The sequence below is a fragment of the Papilio machaon genome, chromosome 16 (assembly GCF_912999745.1).
Source record: "Papilio machaon chromosome 16, ilPapMach1.1, whole genome shotgun sequence".
Taxonomy (NCBI): Eukaryota; Metazoa; Arthropoda; class Insecta; order Lepidoptera; family Papilionidae; genus Papilio; species Papilio machaon.
In genome coordinates, this window is record NC_060001.1 from 6,594,113 (window position 1) to 6,618,112 (window position 24,000).

At 37.3% G+C, this 24,000-nt stretch overlaps 2 protein-coding genes across 2 annotated transcripts in view; both read right to left on the reverse strand.

Annotated features, from left to right (window-relative positions):
* The window catches only part of LOC106716479 (zinc finger SWIM domain-containing protein 4-like), a 55,716-nt gene extending 42,821 nt beyond the window's left edge, over positions 1-12,895 (reverse strand). The window contains exon 1 of the mRNA XM_045681473.1: positions 12,583-12,895. Coding sequence (XP_045537429.1) covers positions 12,583-12,880 — 298 coding nt within the window. The 5' untranslated portion in view covers positions 12,881-12,895. The remainder of the gene's footprint in view (positions 1-12,582) is intronic.
* Positions 12,896-16,789: 3,894 nt separating this feature from the next.
* Positions 16,790-23,498, reverse strand: LOC106716573. Its single transcript, XM_014510105.2, has 17 exons — positions 23,244-23,498; positions 22,743-22,919; positions 22,475-22,589; positions 22,185-22,364; positions 21,932-22,108; positions 21,694-21,812; positions 21,401-21,542; positions 21,258-21,328; positions 20,962-21,181; positions 20,558-20,746; positions 20,283-20,380; positions 20,057-20,176; positions 19,746-19,904; positions 19,467-19,544; positions 19,231-19,302; positions 17,275-17,451; positions 16,790-16,887 (listed from the first exon to the last, which is right to left on the reverse strand). Exons 1-17 carry the CDS (start codon positions 23,496-23,498, stop codon positions 16,816-16,818), a joined length of 2,421 nt encoding a protein of 806 aa, XP_014365591.2. The 3' UTR covers positions 16,790-16,815.
* Positions 23,499-24,000: the final 502 nt, after the last annotated feature.

The window sequence follows — 24,000 nt, forward strand, 5'->3', positions numbered from 1 at the left end:
ATTTATTCATTCATTTTCCATAAAATTATATTAACATGTTAATAAAGACATTTCAAAAAAGTTGCTGATAAATTCAAAATTAATTAAGGATAACCATAACTTTGAAGAATTTTAGGATCCTAGTAAATGTTTTTTTTTTAATTAAATCAAATTACGTAAGATAATAAGTGCTTCGTCGATGTTAGCTATACTAAAAAAAACTGTGGTTCTGAGTGTGGTGCCGGAGGCTTAATTTTAGTCCACGTTCCCTTCCCACCCTTTTCTTATAAGGAAAGGATTGGCAAGGGAAGTGAATATTACGGAGGAGGGGACACATAGAAGAGGATATATCTCTTCCCCTGTCGATTAAAGGTAGGCAATGCATCTACAATTGCGGATGACTATGGGCAGCGGTCGCTTCACTATTTAAGCGATTTCAGGTGACCGCTTGCTCGTTTGTCACCTTATGATATATAGAAAAAAAAAACTGAAAACGTATTGAAACGATGTTACAAATAGATTAACAATCTATACACCAAAGTAAAGACAGCACTCAAACTTATGATAGTAGAAATGGTATCAACTATGATATGGTCGTATCATTGAGATTTTCGTGTCAGTGATGTAGGTCGCTATGTATGTACTATCGCGATATAAACACTTTGCGTAACCCATACATAAATATTGCATATTCCAACACTGACTGTACCTGTACACTGTAATAAATTAAACATTTAACAATAATAATGACTGTCAGAAATTCTATTGTCAATTAGTTTATTTAACAAGCTATGCTCCACATGCCGTCAAAATTTAAACAATTTAATGTCCCAGAAGCAACTGTGTCTGATCTCTATTTTGCTTGGCTTAGGTCTTTGACTGAAGTCTGTCTTTGACCACCTTGGTATTCTCGCAGCTCGTTTGCCCCTTTCTCTTACAAAAAAAAATAGAAATTTAATAATCAAGGAGTTAGTATAAAAATAGGTAGATATGAGTAAGATTATTAGGATTTAAGAAAATTTACAGACACTCCATGTGCAAATAACTTATTTAAGCTTAAGCAATATTTAAAAGTCTTCGAAGCCAAGATAGGAATCTTACAAATTATTGCCAATTGTCTTATTGTGCCTGGTTAACTGTTAAATTAATATTTATAGTTCAACTAACTTTTGTCCGTGACTCCAACCGCGCTAAATTAAAAAAATTAAAAAGTACCCTATGTGTTTTTCCAGACCGTCACAGATATACCTTCAAACAAAGATCAATCCATCAATCTAGACTTTCGCATTTATAATATTAGTAAGATTATAATAAATGTCGCTCTAACATCGTCCATTCGTCGCTTTTAAAGCATCATTAAGTTAACACGTACCATGCCACTACCATTTCTAAGATGTCTTCTCCGCATACATTTCACTGTACGCTTTGAACTGGCTATGCGAGTTACAGCATTGTAGTCCAGTCATTTTAGTAAGTTCACCTCGGAATTCGAGATACCCAGCTGTAAGTCTGTAAATACTTGTATATTGACACCCTAAAAGTTGTCTCAAAACCTACATATGGTAGGGTGTAAGCAACTATTAAATTTCAAGGTCAAAGGTCACAAAAATCGGTTTTTTGCGCTTTTTTTGGAAATATCTCATTTCCTATGGGTTTTTTGCTATTTGTATTTCTTATCAATATTGTAGAATACAAAATTCTCTACAAATTTTGTTTAAAATTTTTTTTTATACGGTGAACCGTTTCCGAGATAGAGGGCGGAGAGCGCGCGGTCACAGCATCACTTTAGCCACCGGTCGAAAACGCGCCATATAGTTGATGAACTATCAATAAATCAATTGTTATAAATATTTGTCAATTTTTTATTAACTATTATATTCTACTTTATCATTTTTTCTTAACTTATCCACTTTTTATTCAGTATTAATTTATTTAACAACACTTACCTGCCCATGTAATTGCAGAATTGTTAATGAAAATATAGGAATTATAATATGTCGCTCTGATATGGTAGAGCATTGAGACAAGCTTGCCCATTACATTGGCCACAAGTTAAAGAGCATTGCAAGCCCGCTTTCCTGCATCGGTATCTCGAACCACAGCCACTCTTGCAGTTGTAGAAAATTGTATTTAGCAAATCTTCTGGAGCAGGTGGTGGTGGTAAAATTGTCATGATAGGCTCCAGAAAATCGTTTCGCATTGCTCAACCCCATACCTGGGGTTCCAAATCATGTCCTAACCAAGTTTGATCTTGATAATATACACGGTTGAAATGTTGATGAGCAGCTGCACTTGTTGGTGGAATATTTGAAAGCTGCACAGGTTTATTAAGTTTTGTAGACTTGCCGTAATGCATGTAACGAAGATGATCGAGACTTTTCACAGATTTCGGAGCATTATAGACTGCCAATAAGGTTTGAGTTCCACTCTCTAATAATTTCTGGGCCGAACAATTTTCTTCCTCAAATGCTGCAGCTAGTTCATCCAAATTTGTCAGTAATTAATTAATTTGACAAATATTTATAATAATTGATTTATTAATAGTTCATCAACTATATGGCGCGTTTTCGACCGGAGGCTGAAGTGATGCTGTGACCGCGCGTTCTCCGCCCTCTATCTCGAAAACGGTTCACCGTATAAAAAAAAATTTTAAACAAAATTTGTAGAGAATTTTGTATTCTACAATATTGATAAGAAATACAAATAGCAAAAAACCCATAGGAAATGAGATATTTCCAAAAAAGCGCGAAAAACCGATTTTTGTGACCTTTGACCTTGAAATTTAATAGTTGCTTACACCCTACCACATGTAGGTTTTGAGACAACATTTAGGGTGTCAATATACAAATATTTACAGACTTACAGCTGGGTATCTCGAATTCCGAGATTCTTACTTAATTTAAGCTAAAATGACTGGACTATTGAGCGTGTTAAAATACACAATAGCTTCCAATATCGAATGCAGAAGGTACGGCTTTGTAACGCTGATCCGTGTCATTTGTAACTGTCAGTTATAATGATAGAGCAAGTTTGACGTGAACGCATTGAATGTAGTCCCGTGGAGAGATATTTTTGTAAATTGTACACATTCAGGTGGATTTTAAACATGTTTTTAATATTGTTTCGATTTCTAACCTGCTGTGGCTTCATTTTGGATGAATAGAGAAATGATAATAAAATATAGACTTAACTGAAACGAATAACCTCTAACTTGGCTTAGCTCCTGAGACCCTCAGTAGGAATATATTATATAACCTGAAAGTGATGACATAGATAAATAAAAAATAATAGTAATTAAAAACAAAAATCTTCATCTTCAAGAAAACATCCTTATATCACAATTTTACTAATATTATAAATGCGAATGTTTGGATGGATGTTTGTTTGAAGGTATCTCTGGAACGGCTCAACGAATCTTGATGAAATTTGGCACAGATGTAGAACATAGTCTGGAGGAACACATAGGCCACTTATTAATTATTATTTTTTATTCCTCGCGAACAGAGTCGCTGGCAACTGCAAGTACATTAAACACAATTATGTATGCAACCCAGGTCCATCATTCTTACTCATTTTACGAATACAGTAACCGCAAAATGCAAGATAATCATAAAAAGTTGATTTTATCGCGATGAGTAACCAAACCGACAAAGTCGTCTGTAGCTTGGAATGCTCATCATACAATATCAAAGAAGGTAAAAGACTTTTTGGTGGGGAGAAACCGAAGACCATCTTTGGAAAGGAGTAACCGATTTTTTTTTTTTTATTTCATAAATTAATCTCAGCCAGTGTCAAAAGACCAGACATCTACATTGGTAAGTTATTAAGCTCTTTTTAGAATTACCAAATGTTTTCAGTTTTTACTTCGCCATTTCTACCACAAAAAACCACCATAGTTGATGACTAAAAATATAGTGACAAGCAAAAGCTGAGTCAGACAAGGGTCAGTGTCAGCCTAGTCTACGTCAATTCAGTCTTCCTGTGGTCTGATTGGAGCTAATTGCATCGACCTCGGACCTCTCACCCTCTTTGTGATTATTATTGGACTGACCTGAGACTATTTGACCTGAATGAATGATGAATTTAGAAGATATTTCTAGGAAACGACAAAAATATTCACAAGTTGAACTTTTATGGTTTTAGATCGTTGTCCAAGAATCTAGATTGGTGTCCAATAATAGTACTGTTAATTTCATTGGATTTAAAAGGTTCTTCTTACTAATGCAAGGTAAATGATTTTGCATTGGCATTGAACATGTTAAAAGTTACATAATCGCACACGTAATGTTGTCTCCTTTTTTTTGAAGAGGATGTGAAGTATGGCAATCTTATTGCTGTACAAACAGTGGAGACATCTTTAGTGTACGAAATAGTTTTAAGGGTGATGTCTAAGTACTAGAATTACTTTGTTGTTTAATCAAGAATTATTGTTGTTACAAATCATGCGAACAGAACGCGTGCAGTAGATTTCTTTGTATGCCAGTAATACACATTGGTAGTTTATTTATAAATAATTCAGTTATTGAGTACTGAGCTGCGAGCGGCGTGTTTGTTGAATGATGGAGTGCCTTCGTGGAAACCAACTGCGTCGGTACTTCGCTTTATATTTATCTTGTCTTTGAATTATCTTGCACAAGTGATTGACTAACCATTTATTTCTGAGACCAAAAACCCCCTTTAAAACATATTTGTCAATGTTTTGTCAACGATAATGACAGGAATGACGATATGTTTTATACAAAGATTTTGGTCTCAAAAACCAACGTTTACTGCTGCATTCAGTCGTATGTGGTCTACCTTAAGTGTAGATCTAGTATGACAAATCTACACTAAGTCATCAATTAACAATTTTATGTAAAATAGTAAGTAATCTTAAACCCTTCATGGAAGAATACGGATCGATTGACTGACATTACAAAATTCTCATTTAAAAAATATTTCCTTTTTACTTTATTATCTACTAGCTATCGCCCGCAACTCCGTCCGCATTAAAAAAAAAAACATAATTAGTAGCCTATGTGTTCTTCCAGACTATGATCTACATCTATGCCAAATTTCATCGAGATCCTTTGAGTCGTTTAGGAGATACCTTCAAACAAACGTCCATCCATCCATCCAAACATTCGTCTTTATAATATTAGTAAGATCTGAATAATTGAATGCAACTTTAATTAATTAATATAGTTATTAACAGTAATATTAATAATACTTAAGCGAGACATTCATAAATAAGAATTCGACGGCCATATTTATTTGTAGGATTTACATCGGAATTCGTCAGGATCAGTTCCTTCAAAAGTAATATTAGAAAAGGTAGTAAACAGTCCTGAGTAAATACTATTGAAACAGTTTCTACCTGCTCTTTGAATATTGAAGCATTTGTGATAATGCAGGTAACGCCGCAATATACTTTTACTGCACCAAACTTATGTTATAAAATAAACAATGTTTTTAAAAACTTTATAGTATCCTAATATAATTTTTAAACCTGAACAAAATTTTCATAAAGAAACGTCTCTTATCCAGAAAGATTATTTCGTTCAGGGAATATGAATTTTGCTTTGAGTGTTTAAGGATTGATTTAGTAAAGTTCCATCTTATGGTATACATTTATTCATTTTAAATCAATTAGTTGTTAAAAGGAAGGGATACCAAGTTAAAAAACGTGCCATTTATCTAAAAAAATAATTATAATGAGGTCATAGACGTGTCATCAAATAAATTTCCCTTTGTTATTATTGAGAACATTCTTTAGCGTAGGGATCACTCGCTTTCGCGTTTCATAAATACCTAATTCACATTTTTTAGGTAATCTTACTAATAAAAATGCGAATGTTTAGATGGATGTATGTTTGTTTCAAGGTATATCCAGAACGGCTCAATGGGTCTTAATGAATAGGCTCGGATATAGAACTATGCTGGTGCATAATAATTGTGACCACTAACATGACCAAAATATTGCGTGCCATAGGTTCGCCATACCTGTTACATGTTTAAAATCTATACCAGGAAATACTGATATTGGTAATAGAGGATTATATTCTCACATATATTAGCTGATGTGATTCATTATTCAATGAACAGTTGTTTACTCTCACATTTATGATTATAACCGCATACCTAAGTGTCTATTTCCACCAGGCGATTAATCGCACTCAAGGACGTGCGGCTATTGCAAGTAGAAACAGGCACTAATAAAATGCTCCAATGTCTATTATCTCTATTGTAATATATACACAATGTTCAGTTATTACGTCACAATGTTAATCTAAAGTTTTTAGTAAGTCAAAAATTAATCAATACTTGAACACGTAATTTTTTTTAGAAAAATTATCTATGGTTAATATAGAATTATTATTTTCGGCATTTAGTCTTAATATTCATCTAATACTCCTAAAAAATCTAATTTCATTACAATTTCAATTTAGAATAATCGGAGTCTCCGGATTTTGTCGATGAATATTTTTTTATATTTATCCTAATATCCTGTATGGATTTATTAGAACAATGATCAATGGGAAGCATGATGCGTTACACCTTTACAAAATTAGTATATAGTCGGTGTAAAGCCATACATCATGACTATTACCTCTACAAGCTTACGGGCAGTCTTCATGATCTCGTTTGCCTTCAACGATTCACTGTTCACACATACAACTGACTGCGACATACGGCCAAATAAAAACCTCCTTTATGCGTCACGCAATAAGAACCATCGGAAGCGCACATTTAAATATGTCATTGGCCACTAAAACGTCGAGGTGTTCTCGCTTACAGCCATGCCTTTGTTGACACGACCAGATTTAGATGAGACGCCGCGTCCCGCGGTTACTCTTTATGGTTGGATCTGAAAAGGGATTTCGGTTATATTTCGGTGGGTCAGCTGATACTGGTTCTTGGTATATCGAGGACAGAAGCGCTCACATGGCCGCACTATGGCAACTCTGTTATTGGATAGAGGAGCATTCAGGATGTCTCGGTTTCGTCCGCTCTGTGTTTCTTTGTAGCTATGAAACCGCAATTGTGTTCGTAAATTTTTTTCGCATGCTGTTTATTGAATTGACCGCTTCTTTAGACTTGGTTGTGGTATAACTTACAACACAAAAGTGGAACTATTAAATACAGTTGATTACGTACAACGTATTTTGGTGATCACTACTTTTTCCTCGCTATATTTGTATAAAATAAATGCACATCACTGTTAGCTTTACTTTCAACATTTTTTTATTATTTTTTTTAATTGTTTTGGCAAGTTGGTCGCGTCGTTATTATTTTCAAATTTCGAATGCACTTTTATTATACGACTAACGTTTTTGGTGAGAAAATCGAGTTTTTACTCTGTGGATATTGTGGTATTGTAATTTATCTGTAATGTCGTTCGCCCATTAGTTAAACTGACATGTCACTTGTCAATACAATCAATGACACTTGATCGTTATTTTATTACTTTAAAATATTTTATTTTTGGAACGAAGTTCCTTATCGCGCGTTGTGAAAGGGGGCTAGACGGAAAAAATTCTTACGAAAAGTTGTCACGACACTTTTTGCTATATCACCATGGCAACGACGTGACAATATATAACGAAAATTCATAGAAATAAAATGTACTTCTTGTGAAGACGTTAAGTTTTTTATGCATAGAATAAACATTGGTTCCTTCACTAATTAATTGAAAGGAACTTCGTTCCATCCGGGTGTCCCTTGACACCTCTCAAGTTTTTTTGTATGTTTTAACATGTTTTATTTGTTGTGTAACGTTGGGTTTCCACTGCAACATCATTACAAAGATATATTGTTAACCTAATAATTTTTTAAAAAGGTGTTTCGGCAGTGATAGTAGAGATTCGTACAGAGGCACGCGTCGCAGACTTTTGTTCTTTCATGGACAAAGTCAATCTCTCGCTACCTATATGTCAATATGGTAGTAAAAGAAGTCGCTATGCCTTTACTGATCGAACAACGACTCACGTTGACGATTAAACCTTTAATGCAAATATACAATATTAGTTTCAAACATTTACATTTCCTTGTGTACAAAAGACATAAGTCAATATTTTGACGATTAGTGACAATTATGCTAGAGGGGTGGAGGGGGGGGGGGGGGGTTACAGAGGCCTTTTATTTTGATCACACCATAAATTGTATTACCTACGATCTGTTTTCACCTAATTATCGAGTAAAAAGTACTTCAACACCGTCAAGAACGTAACCAATCGAACTTTTTCCTTTGACAAATAAAAAACAAACACAAAGAGCAGAGGCGACGTAATTGCTTTTTTTCTGTGCCGCCAAGTTCGGAATCGCGACACCGGCAAGAGAAAATTGAAATTCTTGTTGGTGTTAAATTCTAGAAGGTTTACGTACCATACCGGCGCTGGTATTTGTACAACTAAAAAGGATTTCTTAAAAACAAATTTTGAGTTACAAGCAATAATTACTTTAATAAAATCCTGAATCAAAGGATACCTAAGTTATATCATCCCCTTGACTTGGCATATCAGACAGTAGAACAGTCTTCTGTCCAGCATGTCAAAACAACCACGGGTGTGTAAGTCTGCAGATCTTTAACTGGACTGGCTTTTGAATAATATTTCTTACATTTGGTGAGTACGACCAGTCTATTAAGATTGATACGACTGAGAAGATTATGTCCCGAATTGTTGATTAAAATTAATTACATCGACGCTGGAAAGCGTAAACGCTGTAACCCCGAAAGTATGAACTTTACAGGAGAGCCAAAAAATGATAACTCGTGAGCTGATACGCCTACAAGCATGCGGTATTTAGCAATGTTGTGTAGTTTGTGCTAACCTATAATAAAATCATTATCGTTTGATAATGGTTGAAATTATTAACGTGTGAAAAACATATTCGCGATTTCAAGGGTTACAGCGTTTATGCTTTCCAGCGTCGATATATGTTTTCAATTGGCAAACTTGTTATACTATACTTGTTAACAATGTTAACCTATGCATCCTCTCCCCCGTTACCTCTTACCTTCATTAAAAAAGGGTGGAAATTAAAAGGTGACAACCCTAATTAGTTAGCTTAGGGTATGTTACTTATTTTAACATACGATCAAAGATATACAGGCTGTAAACAATGAATATAAACTTTGGAAAACAATCGCAATGAGTGATAACGTTCAGTAATTAATTACCGTATGCAAAAATAAACTGCCGAGTATTTCCTTACTGTTCCTAATGATAAACCCGCTCCATATTATATAATAAATAAATGATCAATACATATATCAATTAATAATTCATTTAACAATATTTTGTACATATAAATGTAAGAAATGTACTTATATATTTTAAAACTTGCATTTTAAAAGTCGTGTAACAAAACTATAAGAATATTTTGTATTCCACGACGTTATTTATCGAATAACAGTCACTTTGTTGACATCATCTTGATAATTTAAAGGAGACGAATCTATCAAGAGTACATATGTTAGTCGACTGCAAAACTCCTTGACCTTTAATTGCTGGTATTATTTGACAGTATGAATCACTATCCTATTCGACAGCCACCAATAACACACGTCCAATCTTAATAATACATTTGACGTACATTGATTGTTCGTCATTCATAATTTAGAGAGGTCAAAGTGGAGAAGCTTCAATGGTTTGTTTACTTATCGTTGGTTTCTAAGACCAAAAACTCGTTAAAAAATATCCTCATCTCTCATTATCTTTGACAAAACAGACATAATATGTTTTATACAATGATTTTGGTTTCAGAACCAAAGATTAGGCTTATACTTCATCATCATTGTCGATTTGTTTTTTTATTTATTTCGATGTAAATTGGTACCCGATAGTTCAAGGAAAATTTAAACTTAGTAATTGTGCGATATATTAGAATAGTCGCTAAAAAAAATTAAGTATCCTAATTTCGTTGTTGTATGTTGTAAAATACAGATTTGACTCTTGTTTCATAAATAGAACGCGCTAAATCGCTACAATCAGCGCCATAATGGTGAAAATCAAATAGGCACAAAATACTACGTCTTATAGCCAGTCCATTTATAAATGTCAGTTTTACTTATTCACACATAGTTTTAAGTTTTAACCTACAATAAATCCATAGATCAAGTATCTTTTATTCTTAGCAGAACTAGATTTAATGTAAGTTTTCTCAGAAAGAGAAACGCACGTACTGTTACGACGTCATATATTCTTTGCCCACGTTATCATATAATTTACGGGTGCATGTTTATCATGACTGTAGTCACGTGTGCTTTGGTTCCCAGAATGCCCACGACGTGTTATTGCCCAAGTTGGCCCAACATGATTCATACAGCTATCATAGCATATCCATACATCGTTTCTTGGGAACCATCAAAATGTTCCCTCTCTTAAATTCATCAGAATTCGTTTTAAAAACTAATCTAGTTTCAATCTTATACCGTATGTTTAAAGCTCATAATAGATTGGCTTAAGGTAGTCATAAATTCATAATTTTGGTTTAAAAGATTACTTGTGGGTTGGACTCAGATTTGACAAGTCTTTAACATGTGTTTTTGATTGGAACAAATACATAAGTAGCCTTTACCATCTTTGGGATCAAAATAATTAAATCCTATTTTAAATTAAAATCACGTTTTTTTCTTACAAAGTAATAAAAATATTAAGGACAAATAGTCAGGTAAATCCAAAGAACGTGAGCAATACAAAGAAATGCGTCTTCACAGATAATAAAAGATTAACGAAATACGTCACAATAATGGCGGGAAATATGGCGCTGGGTTTTGTTTTAAAAATTTAAACAGGCCATTATAACAGACGGCAGCTTGTCTATTGAATAATCTATGATCAATTTTACTATTAAATATTCTCGTGTTCACTACATCGAGCCCGGTAATACCTTTCCTCATATTTTAATCAACGAAATTGTTCAGGTTTTTTTTTTATTATTTTCTTTTAAGGTGAACTGGCGGAAAACAAGTCTAATGGAAAGTTGTCATTCAAGTAGACGGTGGCGCTAAAATAAAATTTAAAAAGAAACCTTCTTTTTGTTGATTTTATTAAGCACGTAATATTTTTTGGCATTAAATCAAAATTAATTTTACTAATTAAAATTATCAATACGTTAATTTATGATGGAGATATTATATGTTTTTTTTTAAATAATCTTGGATTGAATCTCCGATTAATGGGTTCGAAACAAAACAGGTGAGAAACTAATCCACTCCTAGGACTAAGAACAAAATAATTTTAACAAAGCTGGATAAGCATTAAAGAAAAATTCAATAATGTACAAGTAAAACCGGTCTTTGTCGAGATATTCATACCATAGTGCTATTAAGATTACATTAAAATATTTAACCTTGCTCATTTCTGCATGACAATGCACACTTTACAAATGCATTCAGTTTAAAAGGACCCAGAATTTAGAATAATTTATATATCGTCCTTCATCATGCATTTCTGGTTATACTGGTTGTGTACAATTTTTGCTTTCAAAAGAACCCTAAATCTTTTTACCCAGAAATAGTCATAATAAAAGCTTTTAGCTCTCAATACAGATTGGTATATCGGAAATTATTATTTATGACTGAATTCAAACAATTGCATTGCTTAAGCATGGACTTTTGTATTATTATACGACCAAATGCAGTTGTCATCTTCAAGAAGCTGTGATCTAAGTACGATTTGATCATTCTCAAGTGGGCGGGCGTTCGTGAGTCAGCCCATGCTGTGGGAACTAGTGGCAAAGGCGCAGGCTGCAATGATTCATGTCCCCAGCCGCATCTCGCTCCCCGCCCTGTACTTGGAAACCGGCCAGTGCCTGCTCCATAAGTTTTTATCGCATTAGAGGTTGAAGGTGAGGCGTGCGGCTCGAATGCGGCATCTCGCCTCGTCGCGCCTCACCTCGCCTCGCCCGCCCCTAGCGGCGCGTAATCACCTTCTCTTGATGCCAGATAAGCCCAAATGAATATGTAAACGACGTCCTCCCACGGCCCCGCGCCCCCGCCGCACTCGCCGACACCGCCGACCCCATAAAATGTAAACGGCCTAATTAATATTTGTTTATTCGCGTCTGTTAGTTAAGAACACTCGCGCTGATTAATACCGCAGCCTCCCAGCCCACGCGAAACGCGCGACCAACCGAAACAAGGAGGTCGTGTAATTCCCTATGCTTATAACGGGACATCCAGTTATGGTAATGTTAGCCGAATTTCACGAGCCGTTTCGACGCAGTTTTGAAAGTAGACTTTAATTATGAAGGTAGGCCGACGCTCTCATGGAATATGGATGCGAGGCGGCCGCTTATAAAACGAAATCCGATTAATTATGTCGGTTTCCTACCGGTCGAGGCTCGAGGCGGCCGCGGCCGCTCGTAACGAGTTTTGCGGGCGCGCGTCGCCAGCGGGCCGCTCTTGAACATCGATCCATCGAGATATCGGAGTCGCGGACGCAGCGGTCGCTGCGGTCGGGCCCGTGCTCCAAGTCGCGCCGAGCCCTTATCTCACCCGACGCATGAATAATTCCCGAGAGGAGCGGTTATCGATCGCACACGTCGTTTTTATTTATACGGCGCGGGTGGGCGAGGCGCGTATTAGTAAACAGGCGCCTGCGCGGTGCGCACACTCACCGACTTGTAGCACGCTCTCGACGCAGCCGGCTTCCAGCAGCTTGAGGCCCCGACAGAAGGCGATGTTGCGGTGGTCGTCGGGCGGCGCGCGCGCCAACGACGAGTACATACAGATGTCGCGTTCGTCCCGCGGGAACGACCAGTACACGACGCGCCGTTGCACCGGCTCCGGGATGCGCTCGTAGCGCTCTTCGATGCGCTGGAACGGGATCGCCGCCGCCACGATCTTCGCCGTAATGTCGAGCAACGACGGCGGGGCGCGCGGCCGGCAGCACGCGCGTGGCGAGCACGCAGACATGGTGCTCGCTCGGCCGCTCGGCGCGGACTGACGTGCGGCGTGCGACCGCCGCCCCCCGCGGAAGGTCCCCTTTGCCCCTCCCCCTTGCTCGCCAGCTCGAGGATGCTCGCCCGAAATGACACACTGCGATAAATTATTCATTTGGCAGCCATAATGTGAGATACATTATTAAAAGTTGGCATTTTTGTGATATCCTTCGATGGCTTCAATATCGATCTACCCATCATAAAGCCGACTAGATTGTCATATATTTATGAAGCTCAATTGCATCGACACGGAAAAGACAAAATAGCATAAAACGCTTCTTTCCTACCAATTTATTTTATCTTTACTTTTAGCAAGTATTCAAGGCTTGTAATAGTAATATAAAGTAATTCTATGTTATTACTGTAGCAAACTCGAAATAAGAGTGGTAATAGCAGTAAGACGTAAAAAAATACGGGCAAAAAATGGACCTTCCTAATCCATTCGAGCCATGCCTCCTCACATTACACAAACGAAGGGGAAAGGCCGGGGGCGGGGCGCTGCGGGGCGAAAGGCGCGGCGGTGGCGGCGGGGGAGCACATTAACAGCTGACGGCTGCGGGGCCGTGTCGGGGTGCGCGGGGCGGGGGCGGGCGCGGCGCACGTCAGGTGGCGACCGCCGAGCGAGTCAGCTCAGCTGAGATTCCGCGACAGCGCTGAAGCCGCTGTCGGTGCATTACGTACGTTGACCTTTATTTGTTTATGTTTTTTTTTGTCATTTTGTCTGAGACACAGGTATTATTTGTTGTAGATCCAGGTAGAAATGTATTTATCAATATTAAAAATGATTTTTACTTACAAAATAATATATTGCTTGATTATACAGCGAATTTTCACTAACAAATAGTTACTTTATTTATACTTACCTACACACCTATGGTACAGAAAACCGTAGAATAAAACTTTTATCTAGTTCAAACTCAAACATCTTGTTATACTAGTTTATTGCATGTTTTAAAATTAATGAAACTTGTTTATTTCCTACAACGATGATTTTAATATTAATCTACCATTATATATGTAGTTATTTATCACAATTAATAATGTTTTTTTGTTACATACAACTAGATTCTAGAAAATTACTCGCTAATTGGTATGTAAATTAGTTTTATAAGTAGAAGTAAGAATTTAATGTGATTGTTTAAACGTAAAACGAAATATTGAAGCGCTGCAAGCGCTCGATGCTTCAAATATCCATGTCTCGACGGAGATCGAGGAAATCCCGACAGTTGGTATATACGTAGTATACGATGCCTACGTTTTGTTATACATAATAATAAATAGTAAAATGACGTAAGTAAACAGCTGATCTCTATTAAAAGTGAAATTAATATTTTGTCTGTGATTGTACACTTTTGTTTTTTAACGGATTTCTAACAGTGTCTCTGGTCTGGTCTTGGCAGAAGACTTACTGCGGATCTCAGAACTTGTGAAATGGTTACCTATGTGCTTAATCTACACTTAGTCTAAATCTACATCTATATCTAGAAATTGTAATGTTGAGTTACGATAGTATCTTGATTACGGCTAGAAATTGCAGCTAATTGACATCTGAATTAATGTATCCTTATAAAGACTTTCTTCCGAACGAGAAGTGTACCAACGCTCAGCACAAGACAGGTGGGAACATGCCAGAATCCGATTTTTTATAACTTTTGTCCTCTTTTAAAAGTGGTAGACGCCAGCATCAACATCTGTTGCACGAATGAGCAGGATCGCCCGGTGAAATACCACGACCTCATAGTAGACAGGTGTGAAGTAAGCAACTCCGCGTTTCGTATGATAAGTGTGTTTGTCGGAGGCCTAATTTACTCTATTTTCCCTTCCCACCCTTTTCTAATAAGGAAAGGATGGGAAGAGGAAGTTGGCGGAGTAAAGAGAACATTTCCCCTACGCGATAAAAGTCCAGGGGAACTGATTCTGCAACTTGTTTTCAACAACTTTTTTAAATGAAACTTGAACACCACGACCGTAATATCCGAATGGATACAACTGCTAAGTCAAAGGGTATACTGTCCTTACTACTAATAGCTTGGCGCTCTCACTAAATGCCGACCTGATCTGGTCATGATTCATTCACTCGTCTCGGGGGGCTGGGCGGTAGGGAGGCAGTAATGGAAGGGGGTGCGCTATATATTTACTCCCCGAAGAATTATAGCAAAATTACCTATTTACCTGGTTCATATACGTCTATTGACACAATAAAATTCTTGACATTGATCTAAATTATAAACTGTGATGATTAAATTTCCTTAATATTATATAACTTATATCATACTAGTTGTCGCCCGCGATTCCGTCCGAAAACATAAATGTAGCCTATGTGTTCTTCCAGACTATGATCTATATCTATGCCAAATTTCATCGAAATCCGTTGAGCCGTTCTGGAGATACCTTCAAACAAACATCCATCCATCTAAACATTCGCATTTGTAATAATAGTAAGTAAGGAAATATAAATAGCTAAAAATAGATTGTAGTGGTTCTTAAGGACGTTCCGTTATTACTCATTCACCATAAAAAACCGTCCATAGCTGTCCTTATATCGTGTTGTCATGTCTCATACTTTGATTAGATCTTGTCATAGGTAGCTATGAGTAGCTAGAATCCATTAATACGAAACACTAATTTATTTTTTGTAAATATACGGTTGTCAAATTAATAAATCTACAAAATGTAAAAGCAGAATGAAGACGTGAAATAAACTGCATTCGAACGTGGTAAATCTGTAACCTAAAAATTAGACTTAGAGAAATTAACCGACGCTTTTTATTTCGTATTTATACGCGGGATATCTGATAATAGTTACATAATTGTTTGTAAGACACCTAATTAAAATGTAAGACGATTGAATCCATAACACTTAAATATTAGTGTTAACCAAAACCTCATCGGAAACAACGCAGACAGTTTTTTTTTTCAACTCATGTCGTAAAACTTTTCGTATCCGCGAATCAATATCGCGTTCCGAATTTAAACTGTGTGTCCCCGCCATTTTTGTCGGATCTAATGAACTATTAAACTGCAATTTGGCTGCGCGTCGCTAGCTAGATGGCGCTGTGCGCAAGTATTGATCGCGCCGAGGGGGCCAACTTCTAGCCATCAAGTTCTGCCAAGTCACGGAATGTATTGCTAGCTATTGTGGCGAAAAATGAGGGGGGGTTGAAATGGGCCAAATGCCCCCCTACGAGAGCTTTTGACGGTCGAAGCCTGTTCAGATATCGAATCGTGAGTCGTTAGTTCTCGTTTATGATATGACAGAGCGCTTGTATTATTACTTTGCAAAATTTTGGTGAGGCTGTTGAAAGTGGAGCATTCATTTTTACAGTTATTGAGAGATGTAAAATTTTATAATCTACTAAACATTTTATTTAGTATTACATTGTTGGTATTGTAACATAAGAAATAATATTCCTGTCTTGATAAATATTTATACACAATAAATAAACAATTATATAAAACTATATTTAACATTTTCATTCTGCCAGAACGTCATCATGTAAAATTTATAAATTAAAGCGTTGAATATGTAACGAACTTATTATGCGCTATGCACATTTTTATTTGAATCTATAATTGAGGTGTAGAATAATTTATAGATTCATTATTAATACGGTGTAAATTTTCTCTACGTTTAATTTTTAACTCCCATTTTCAAAACTCTGTTCAGCGCCATCTTTAAATTAAAGTATTCATCACAAAACAGACCACGGAGTGCTTTATTAACGCTAGATGTCACTTTTTAATATAAAAAAAGCATCTTATCTTTTATTACAAAATAAACTTATCTTAAAATAATAGTTTTATTTAATGTCTTATTCACAAAAGATACAAATTAATTTCATAAGAATCATCCTTTTAAAACTTCTCATTTTTTATTTGCTTTAAAACTGCAATTATTTATTTTGTTTGCTACGGCCCAGGCATTTCGTTATATCTGACTGGATAGGTAAGTTGATTCCCGCGATCCCACGAGTATAATTCCTGTAACAAGGATAAATACTGATCAGTTAAGGTTAGGTTTACTAGCGCCCTGGGCGAGATTTCTATGGCGCGCTCTTTTTGTTACTAAGCCTTTGGGGGTACTAAAAGGGTATATTACAGAAGTGTAATTGTAACAACCAGTGAATTATTCGCAGAGCTTTGGCGCCCTTTCCGTCCAGCGCCCTGAGTGGTCGCTCAACGGCTGGCCCTGATACTAAAATACTAATTGGAATAAGGGGTGACCAAGTAGGGGTGAAGTCATCGTGCCAATTACTCTATCAGTTAATAGTCTAAACAGCTGTTACATGCTTAGATAGACTACATCAAGAAAGTACAACCATGACTAAAATTCGGACGTAATTTTTTTTACCTTAGCAATAGATTTACCTTGTGTATATGGTCGTATCCTAGCTGCGTGGTTTTGCGGAATGGGTTAGTAAACTGTAAAGAGACCTCTAGCGGCTTGCTGAGGTACAAGTCTATAGCAACTGAGACCTTGCTTTCCCGCTCTGTCGCCGAATCCAATGCGTAAAGCACGCCACAGACTATGAACATTTCACCAACCTGCAGGATAATACACAGATTAAAATAATATTAATAAAATGATATGTTTATTTTTTTAAACTAGATGGCGTTATTTTCATTTTCTTTTATTTTAATGTTCTAGTTTCAGATTACCAACAGAGGAATGAAAATTAGATTCAATAAAAAACAGGTAGCGTTGCCAGGCGTACGGATAAAGCCGGACATAGGTAGGCTTTTCGATTGCGTGTCCGGCCAAAATAAACGGTTTTCCGGCTTTTGTTAGGCTTTTTACATTTCCCAAACGAGAGTGTACCTATTAATACTGAGACAAAATCCTATATAATATAGGGTGTCCGCAGAGCTGGGCATTAACTCGTTAATCCGTTAATCGTTAATTAACGAAGTTAACATTTTGCTTAACGGATTAACTTTTAAGTTAACTTCAAAAAGTGTTAACGCTTTTGTTAACTTCCGTTAAACTCAACTTCCGTTAATAAAAGTCCGTTAATCGTTAAATTAGAAACTTGGAGACGTGCTGTCATTTTGTTTAAATAACGTGCCACGCCACGCTCGTAAGTTCAACTATGTTGGGCGACTATCGGCGACTCGAATGGTGAACCAACGAGTTGATAATTGATATATGTGAAGTTCGCGTGCAAGTGTGATGCATCAGAGCATCCGGGAAAGACGTGACCAACAGGACCAAAACAAAAGAAGGTTCGAAATAGTATATTTCATTACGAGTATATAAAAGCATGAGTATGTAATAGCCCACATTCCGAACGCTCTTCGCCCCTGCAATACGCCACTTTTTGAGCAACGGTATTAAAACACTTTTTACTCGTGCCTTCTCTTTCCCAACTGTAAAAATGATGTCTATTAAAGAGAAAAAACCAACCACGAAGTTTTTACAAAAAAAATCATTGAAGTTTTTATGATTCATGCAAATATTTCTAAAAAGAAGCTCCTAATTTGTTACAATATCAGATTTAATGATTTGATTCAATGAATAAGGTTAGGTTTCATTTTATTTCATCTCATTAAATTTCATTTTCATTTCATATCAATAAAAATAATCTACTGAAACCTTGGCTGTTTGGGCATGGTTCCCTTTGCCTACCCAGAATGGGCGAAGAAAACAAAAAAATCTTTGTTTGTATTCTTTTACGGTTGGCGCCATTTTTCAAACATTTTAGTTAGTTGAGTTTATTGTGTTTTTAGCCGACTTCAAAAAGAAGGAGGTTATCAATTCGACTGTTTTTTTTTTTATTATTCTAATAAATTGCTTAATTTTTTCGCAACCGTATTAAAATAGTTGTTTAGTACACGTGCGAAACTGTCATTACAACTTGTTCCTACTGTCAACCCTCACCTTCGGCTGCGCCTTGGCTCGGGTAGACATTTGTCGGAACTCTTTGCAATGACAGGCTTTCCGCACTCGTAATGAAATATACTATAATGCATTCATACTTGTCTCTAATACTAATGTGTTATAGAATGTACAGTCAAATTACTATTTTAAACAAGTGTCGCCACAATAAGTGCGAAATTAGTATGTATAATTTTGGTATGGTTAACTGTTAACGATTAACTTTAACTTGCGTTAAATTTTCGAGAATTTAACGCTTTAACGATTAACGAAGTTAATTTTTTAATTAACGGATTAACGATTAACGAAGTTAACTTTTCGATTAACTGTGCCCACCTGTGGGTGTCCGACCATTCTACCCAAATGTCCGGCCAAACTGGCTGGTCTGTCCGGCTAGTAGGTTTGGCGACTTGGCAACCCTAAATACAGGTATGTTTAGTAAGGCTTACCTGTTTATGATTGAGAGATATGTTCCAAATGTATTCGATGTTGAGGTCGTCCTTGTTTGGGTCGAAGTTTAGCTGAAAATATTAACATGATCAAAGAACTTTTCGGTATAAAAAGGAAACTATTATTTTAATTTCAAAATTAAACCTCTTATTATATTAATAGTTCAAATAATATTGACTCTATTTTATTGTATATTAAGCTATCGTAACTAGATTCTTAAAAAACCTTGCCATACCTTGGCTACGGCTGTGTTGTTGGAGTCCTCAATGGAATAGATCACCCACAGTCCGTTGTCATCAGCACTGAAGTCAACCTACATATAATAGATAATGAAATCATTAACCCTTTAGTTGCGTTTAAATCTTTTCAAATATCTTGGCAGCTCAAAATCGACCTTTGTTTCGTTGCGCTGCGCATTGCCCTTTCGCCGTATACCTGTACAGCCGCTACTTCTGTGTTGCGCTGCGACTAGTACGATGTTCCGAGCTGCCAAGATATATGAACACCTCTATACCTGGTTGTGTTGTGCGGTGTAGAGTCGACCGTCTGCGTGCGGCAGGTGTACGGACTTGATGCGGCTCTGCGTGAGGTCGTAGCGGATAATGTCGCCGGGATGACCAGACTCGTTCGCTTGGTAGAAAAAGGACCCGCTGTACACGATGTGACCGTTACCCTGGTAACAATTATATTTTAATATCCCTGGAAGAAAGTCGGACTAAAACTTTATCTACTAAAATATCACACGCTAACCAATCAATACGTGGAGTGATTTAAGACGCAGAGAAGTAGTATTAAGTATTAATAATATAATAAGAGATGTCGTACAAAGAACGGTTTCTGCAGCTTATGGTATTCATCCACATGGTCGGCTTTGAAGCTGGCCTTGCTGCGGTACTCGCGTAGACGCTCTACGTCGCTCTCCTGTGTCGTCCATAGTTTTTCTCTCTACAATAGTAAAATTTTTAATAAGTACTTCAGTCTTACAAAACTCAATAGATGTCGCTAGTAGTTCATAATTTAGTTATTAGTTAATTCAAACTTCTATTGGTACCTGTGATTCTGTAGCATTAGAATCTCTAAGCCATGCTCCGAACAGTTCGTCTTTGTATCGATGGTACACCGGTTTGCCGATCGCGTAAAGCTGGCAGTCTAGAAATAAAAACATAAGTTTCAAAAGTCAACAAAATAGACCAGATGTTAGAGTCAGTTTTACTTGTTAGATTATAACCAGGAGTAATCTTTAAACATGCACTTTAAAATTCTTGTAAGAAGAATTCTTATAACTTTGTCCACATCGCACCATCTTACAGATTCTGTACAACTTACTGGTATTCCTCCTGGGCTTGAAGCCAGCGGTGGCGTTCATTGTAGATATAAGGAGATTGGCGCGGTGGCAGCTCGGACAGGCCGGGCACCGCCGCACCTGGCACAGCTCCTCGTATGACGTAAACGGTGGCGGACGGGACCCGTACTCCATTGGTTGCTCTACTATGTTGTTGGTGTTCGGACCTGGGTCTGAGATAACATAAAATTGAAGTCACTACTATGTTTGGTCTACTGGTGTGGTCTGTTGGTTGGTATATTTATATACATAAATATACTGTATACGTAAGGCAGGGTAGGAAAAGATGGAAGCGGAATGAAACTTAATGAACCTCACTCCTATTACGAAATGCAATTAAATGCTTCTAATAAAGATCTAATGATGTAGATGCTGTTGCTATACTTACACATCAAACGAATGTGACCTTTAACAGTCTGATTATTAAGTTCATTCTTGGCTACGCAGCTGTACTGTCTTAGATCATGGTCCCTGACGCCCGGAACCTCTAGACGCATCACCCATCGCCAGGGATCTCCGGTGGTTGCTACCTCGGTCCGGTACCTCGGACCCTCGAGGGTTACGCCGTCGACCTCCCATGCGAGTACTGGTTCGGGCCATGCTTGAATCTAGAATATTTTGGATGAACTAAGTATAAAAAGGCCCTATTAGTTTTTTATAAAGGTGTCTGTGCTATGAACTCACCTCGCATTCGATCTTCGCTGTCTTGTTGAATACGTAGACAATATTATTGGGCACACGGATGTATGGACTGACTGAAAGCAAAGAACAATATAGAGATCTATGTTATGTTTGGTCCTACACATACTTATTTGTACAATACTTACAATGTATCTCAACATCCGTGGTCTGGTTGGCGGAAGGCAGCATCCCGTTGTTAGCCATGCAAACGTAGGTGCCGGTGTGCCAGCGAGACACGTTGGGGATGTTCAGCAGGTGGCCATTAACTGAAGCATCACGCCATGGACCCTGAAAGAAGACCATATAAAATGTATAGTAACTTACTCTGTACTTACATAAAACTTTTCTATCTGGTTATACTAAGTATGGCTCTTTGAAGAAAAAAACTCATGTTGTTTAGATATAAATCAATTCTTTTAATCTGTTTCATGTTAAAAACCTGAATGATAGCATTGCCGTCGACTCTACGCCACTCGATAGTCGGGTCAGGTCGTCCCATTGGATTGCAGCTGATGCGGAGAGTGTCACCTTCTCTGACTATCACACGCGTATGCTCCTCTGAGGATCAAAATCATTAAAAGATCAGTAGAAATGGATAGATAATTAAAATTAATTCCTTCTATCTCTTTCTTATAACAAGAACTTACAAAGGACATAGCAACTTACAAAGTACTTACGTGAGAAAGTAGGCGGGATAAAGAGTTCCTTTTCCTTGGTGTAGTTGTATATGGAGAGGCCAGGCCTGCCAGGTAAGCCGTCGCGGCCGTCGTTACCTCGTTGTCCTTTAGGTCCTATTGGACCTCGGTCGCCTTTAGGTCCTCGTACACCTTGGGGTCCGATGGCTCCAGGCTTTCCTGACAAATAAGTTTATATACTATTTATAATTCTGACTATAAGATCACGTGGGACTTCGATAAAGTAGATGCGTACCATCTTTTCCATCCTTTCCGTTTTTCCCAGGGCTACCGTCTTTGCCCGGCATGCCATCTCTCCCGTCTCTGCCGGGCGCACCGTCCGCTCCGTTCCTACCTGACAGACCGTCCAGACCTGGCTCCCCTGGCACGCCATCTCTTCCGTCTAGACCGGGATTGCCAGGGAAACCACGTTCACCTGCCGATATCAGTAAACTTTGAGAATAAAATTTCCTAAAACAGATGATTCTTTCTCTCAAGTATCAAAAAGAGATTAAAAAGTAGTATGATTAAGTACACTACATATACCTTTTACTCCCGGTGGGCCCACTGGCCCCCGGTTGCCAACAGGCCCTTTGGGACCCGGGACTCCTGGCGGGCAGTAATCCTGTGTCGCTTTACAGAAACCCTGCACCACCTTATACTGAAAGTACCAAAATTAAACTATATTCATACCGACCGATCGGTTAAAGAATTTATTAAGTATATTTTGAGAGTATTGCCTATAATTATTGTTCGCTAATTTTATAATTACCATTTTTCAATAGCGACATAGTAAGTTTTGAAAGAGACGTACCGGTACCCTGGAATAACTGGTGAGCCAGACCCAGGAGTCCCCGCCGGGTGCAGGGCCCTTCGCACCCGTCCGTTTCATTTCTGCCGCGTCTTTCTCCTCCAGCTCTGTTCGCATCTTCGGGTTGAAGAACTCTACGTGAGGAGCCACCGTGTTCTCCTCTTGGACTACTGATGTTTTCTGTTTGTTGGAAAGAATCAAAATAACTGGTTAGAAGTTAAAATTAAAACTTTAGTTAGCTACATGGAGAGTATGGTCCCGAAATGGTGATCATCTTCGAAAAAAAGAGTAGAAAGTAATATATTTCACTGTTTCGTTATGATTTTTGAAAAAAAAAATATTTATTTTAAGCAATTTTTTGTTTCTACAAGTAGAAAAAGGTCAACCTCTTGTGTCTTGGTAGGCGCTCTTTCAATATTTATCCATTATTTGGTTAGGCTATTGTAAAATGTAAATTATAATTTTTATAAAATGAGTAGTAAAATAAAACATAACTTCACGTACCAGCATTGCTTCTCTCTTTAATCTATGGTCCTTAGTGACCCCTATTTCTGAAATGTACTCATCTATTCGTTTCTCTAATGAAGCTTTTAAATTATCAATTGCGCTATCATCTATAATTTTATCAGTAACATCAGTTTCAACAAACTTGTACGTATGCATTAGTAGAGAGAGGATACCACAGAAAGTTGCAAAGAGAGACAGTCTTCGACAACATCGGGATTCATCTGCTAATTTACGTTTCGTGCTAGGTGGCATGATTGCATCTTACACTTAAACCACATCAATCACAGCATTCACTTCACTAGAATATTATTAGGATTTATTTTAAAGTAAACGTTGTGTTTTAAACTCTTAGTTGTTCCGTATAACGCAATCCTTCCTGTGTCAGCTATTCAACTGGCCGATAACTAACAATTGTGAGGGCCCATTGCTCCCGCGTTCAATCAAACAATCGACAGTCGTCCCGCACGTGTTAGTGCAGGAATAAAAATAAATATCACCACATGTGGCGCGTAAAAATGAATTGAAACACATGGTAAGATCTAGAATATTACATATTAATACAGCATCTTTTTGGCTAATCTTATTTCAGTCAGAAGAGTATTTCCTGAATTTATCCAGTTTATAGTATTTTTAAATTTAAACAAATTAACAACGGTAGTTTTATAGGCAAAAGAACTATTAACAGCCACCATAACAACGAAATTTCGTGTTTGAGAGAATTTTGGATGTGTTAACATGAAAATCAGTTTAACGC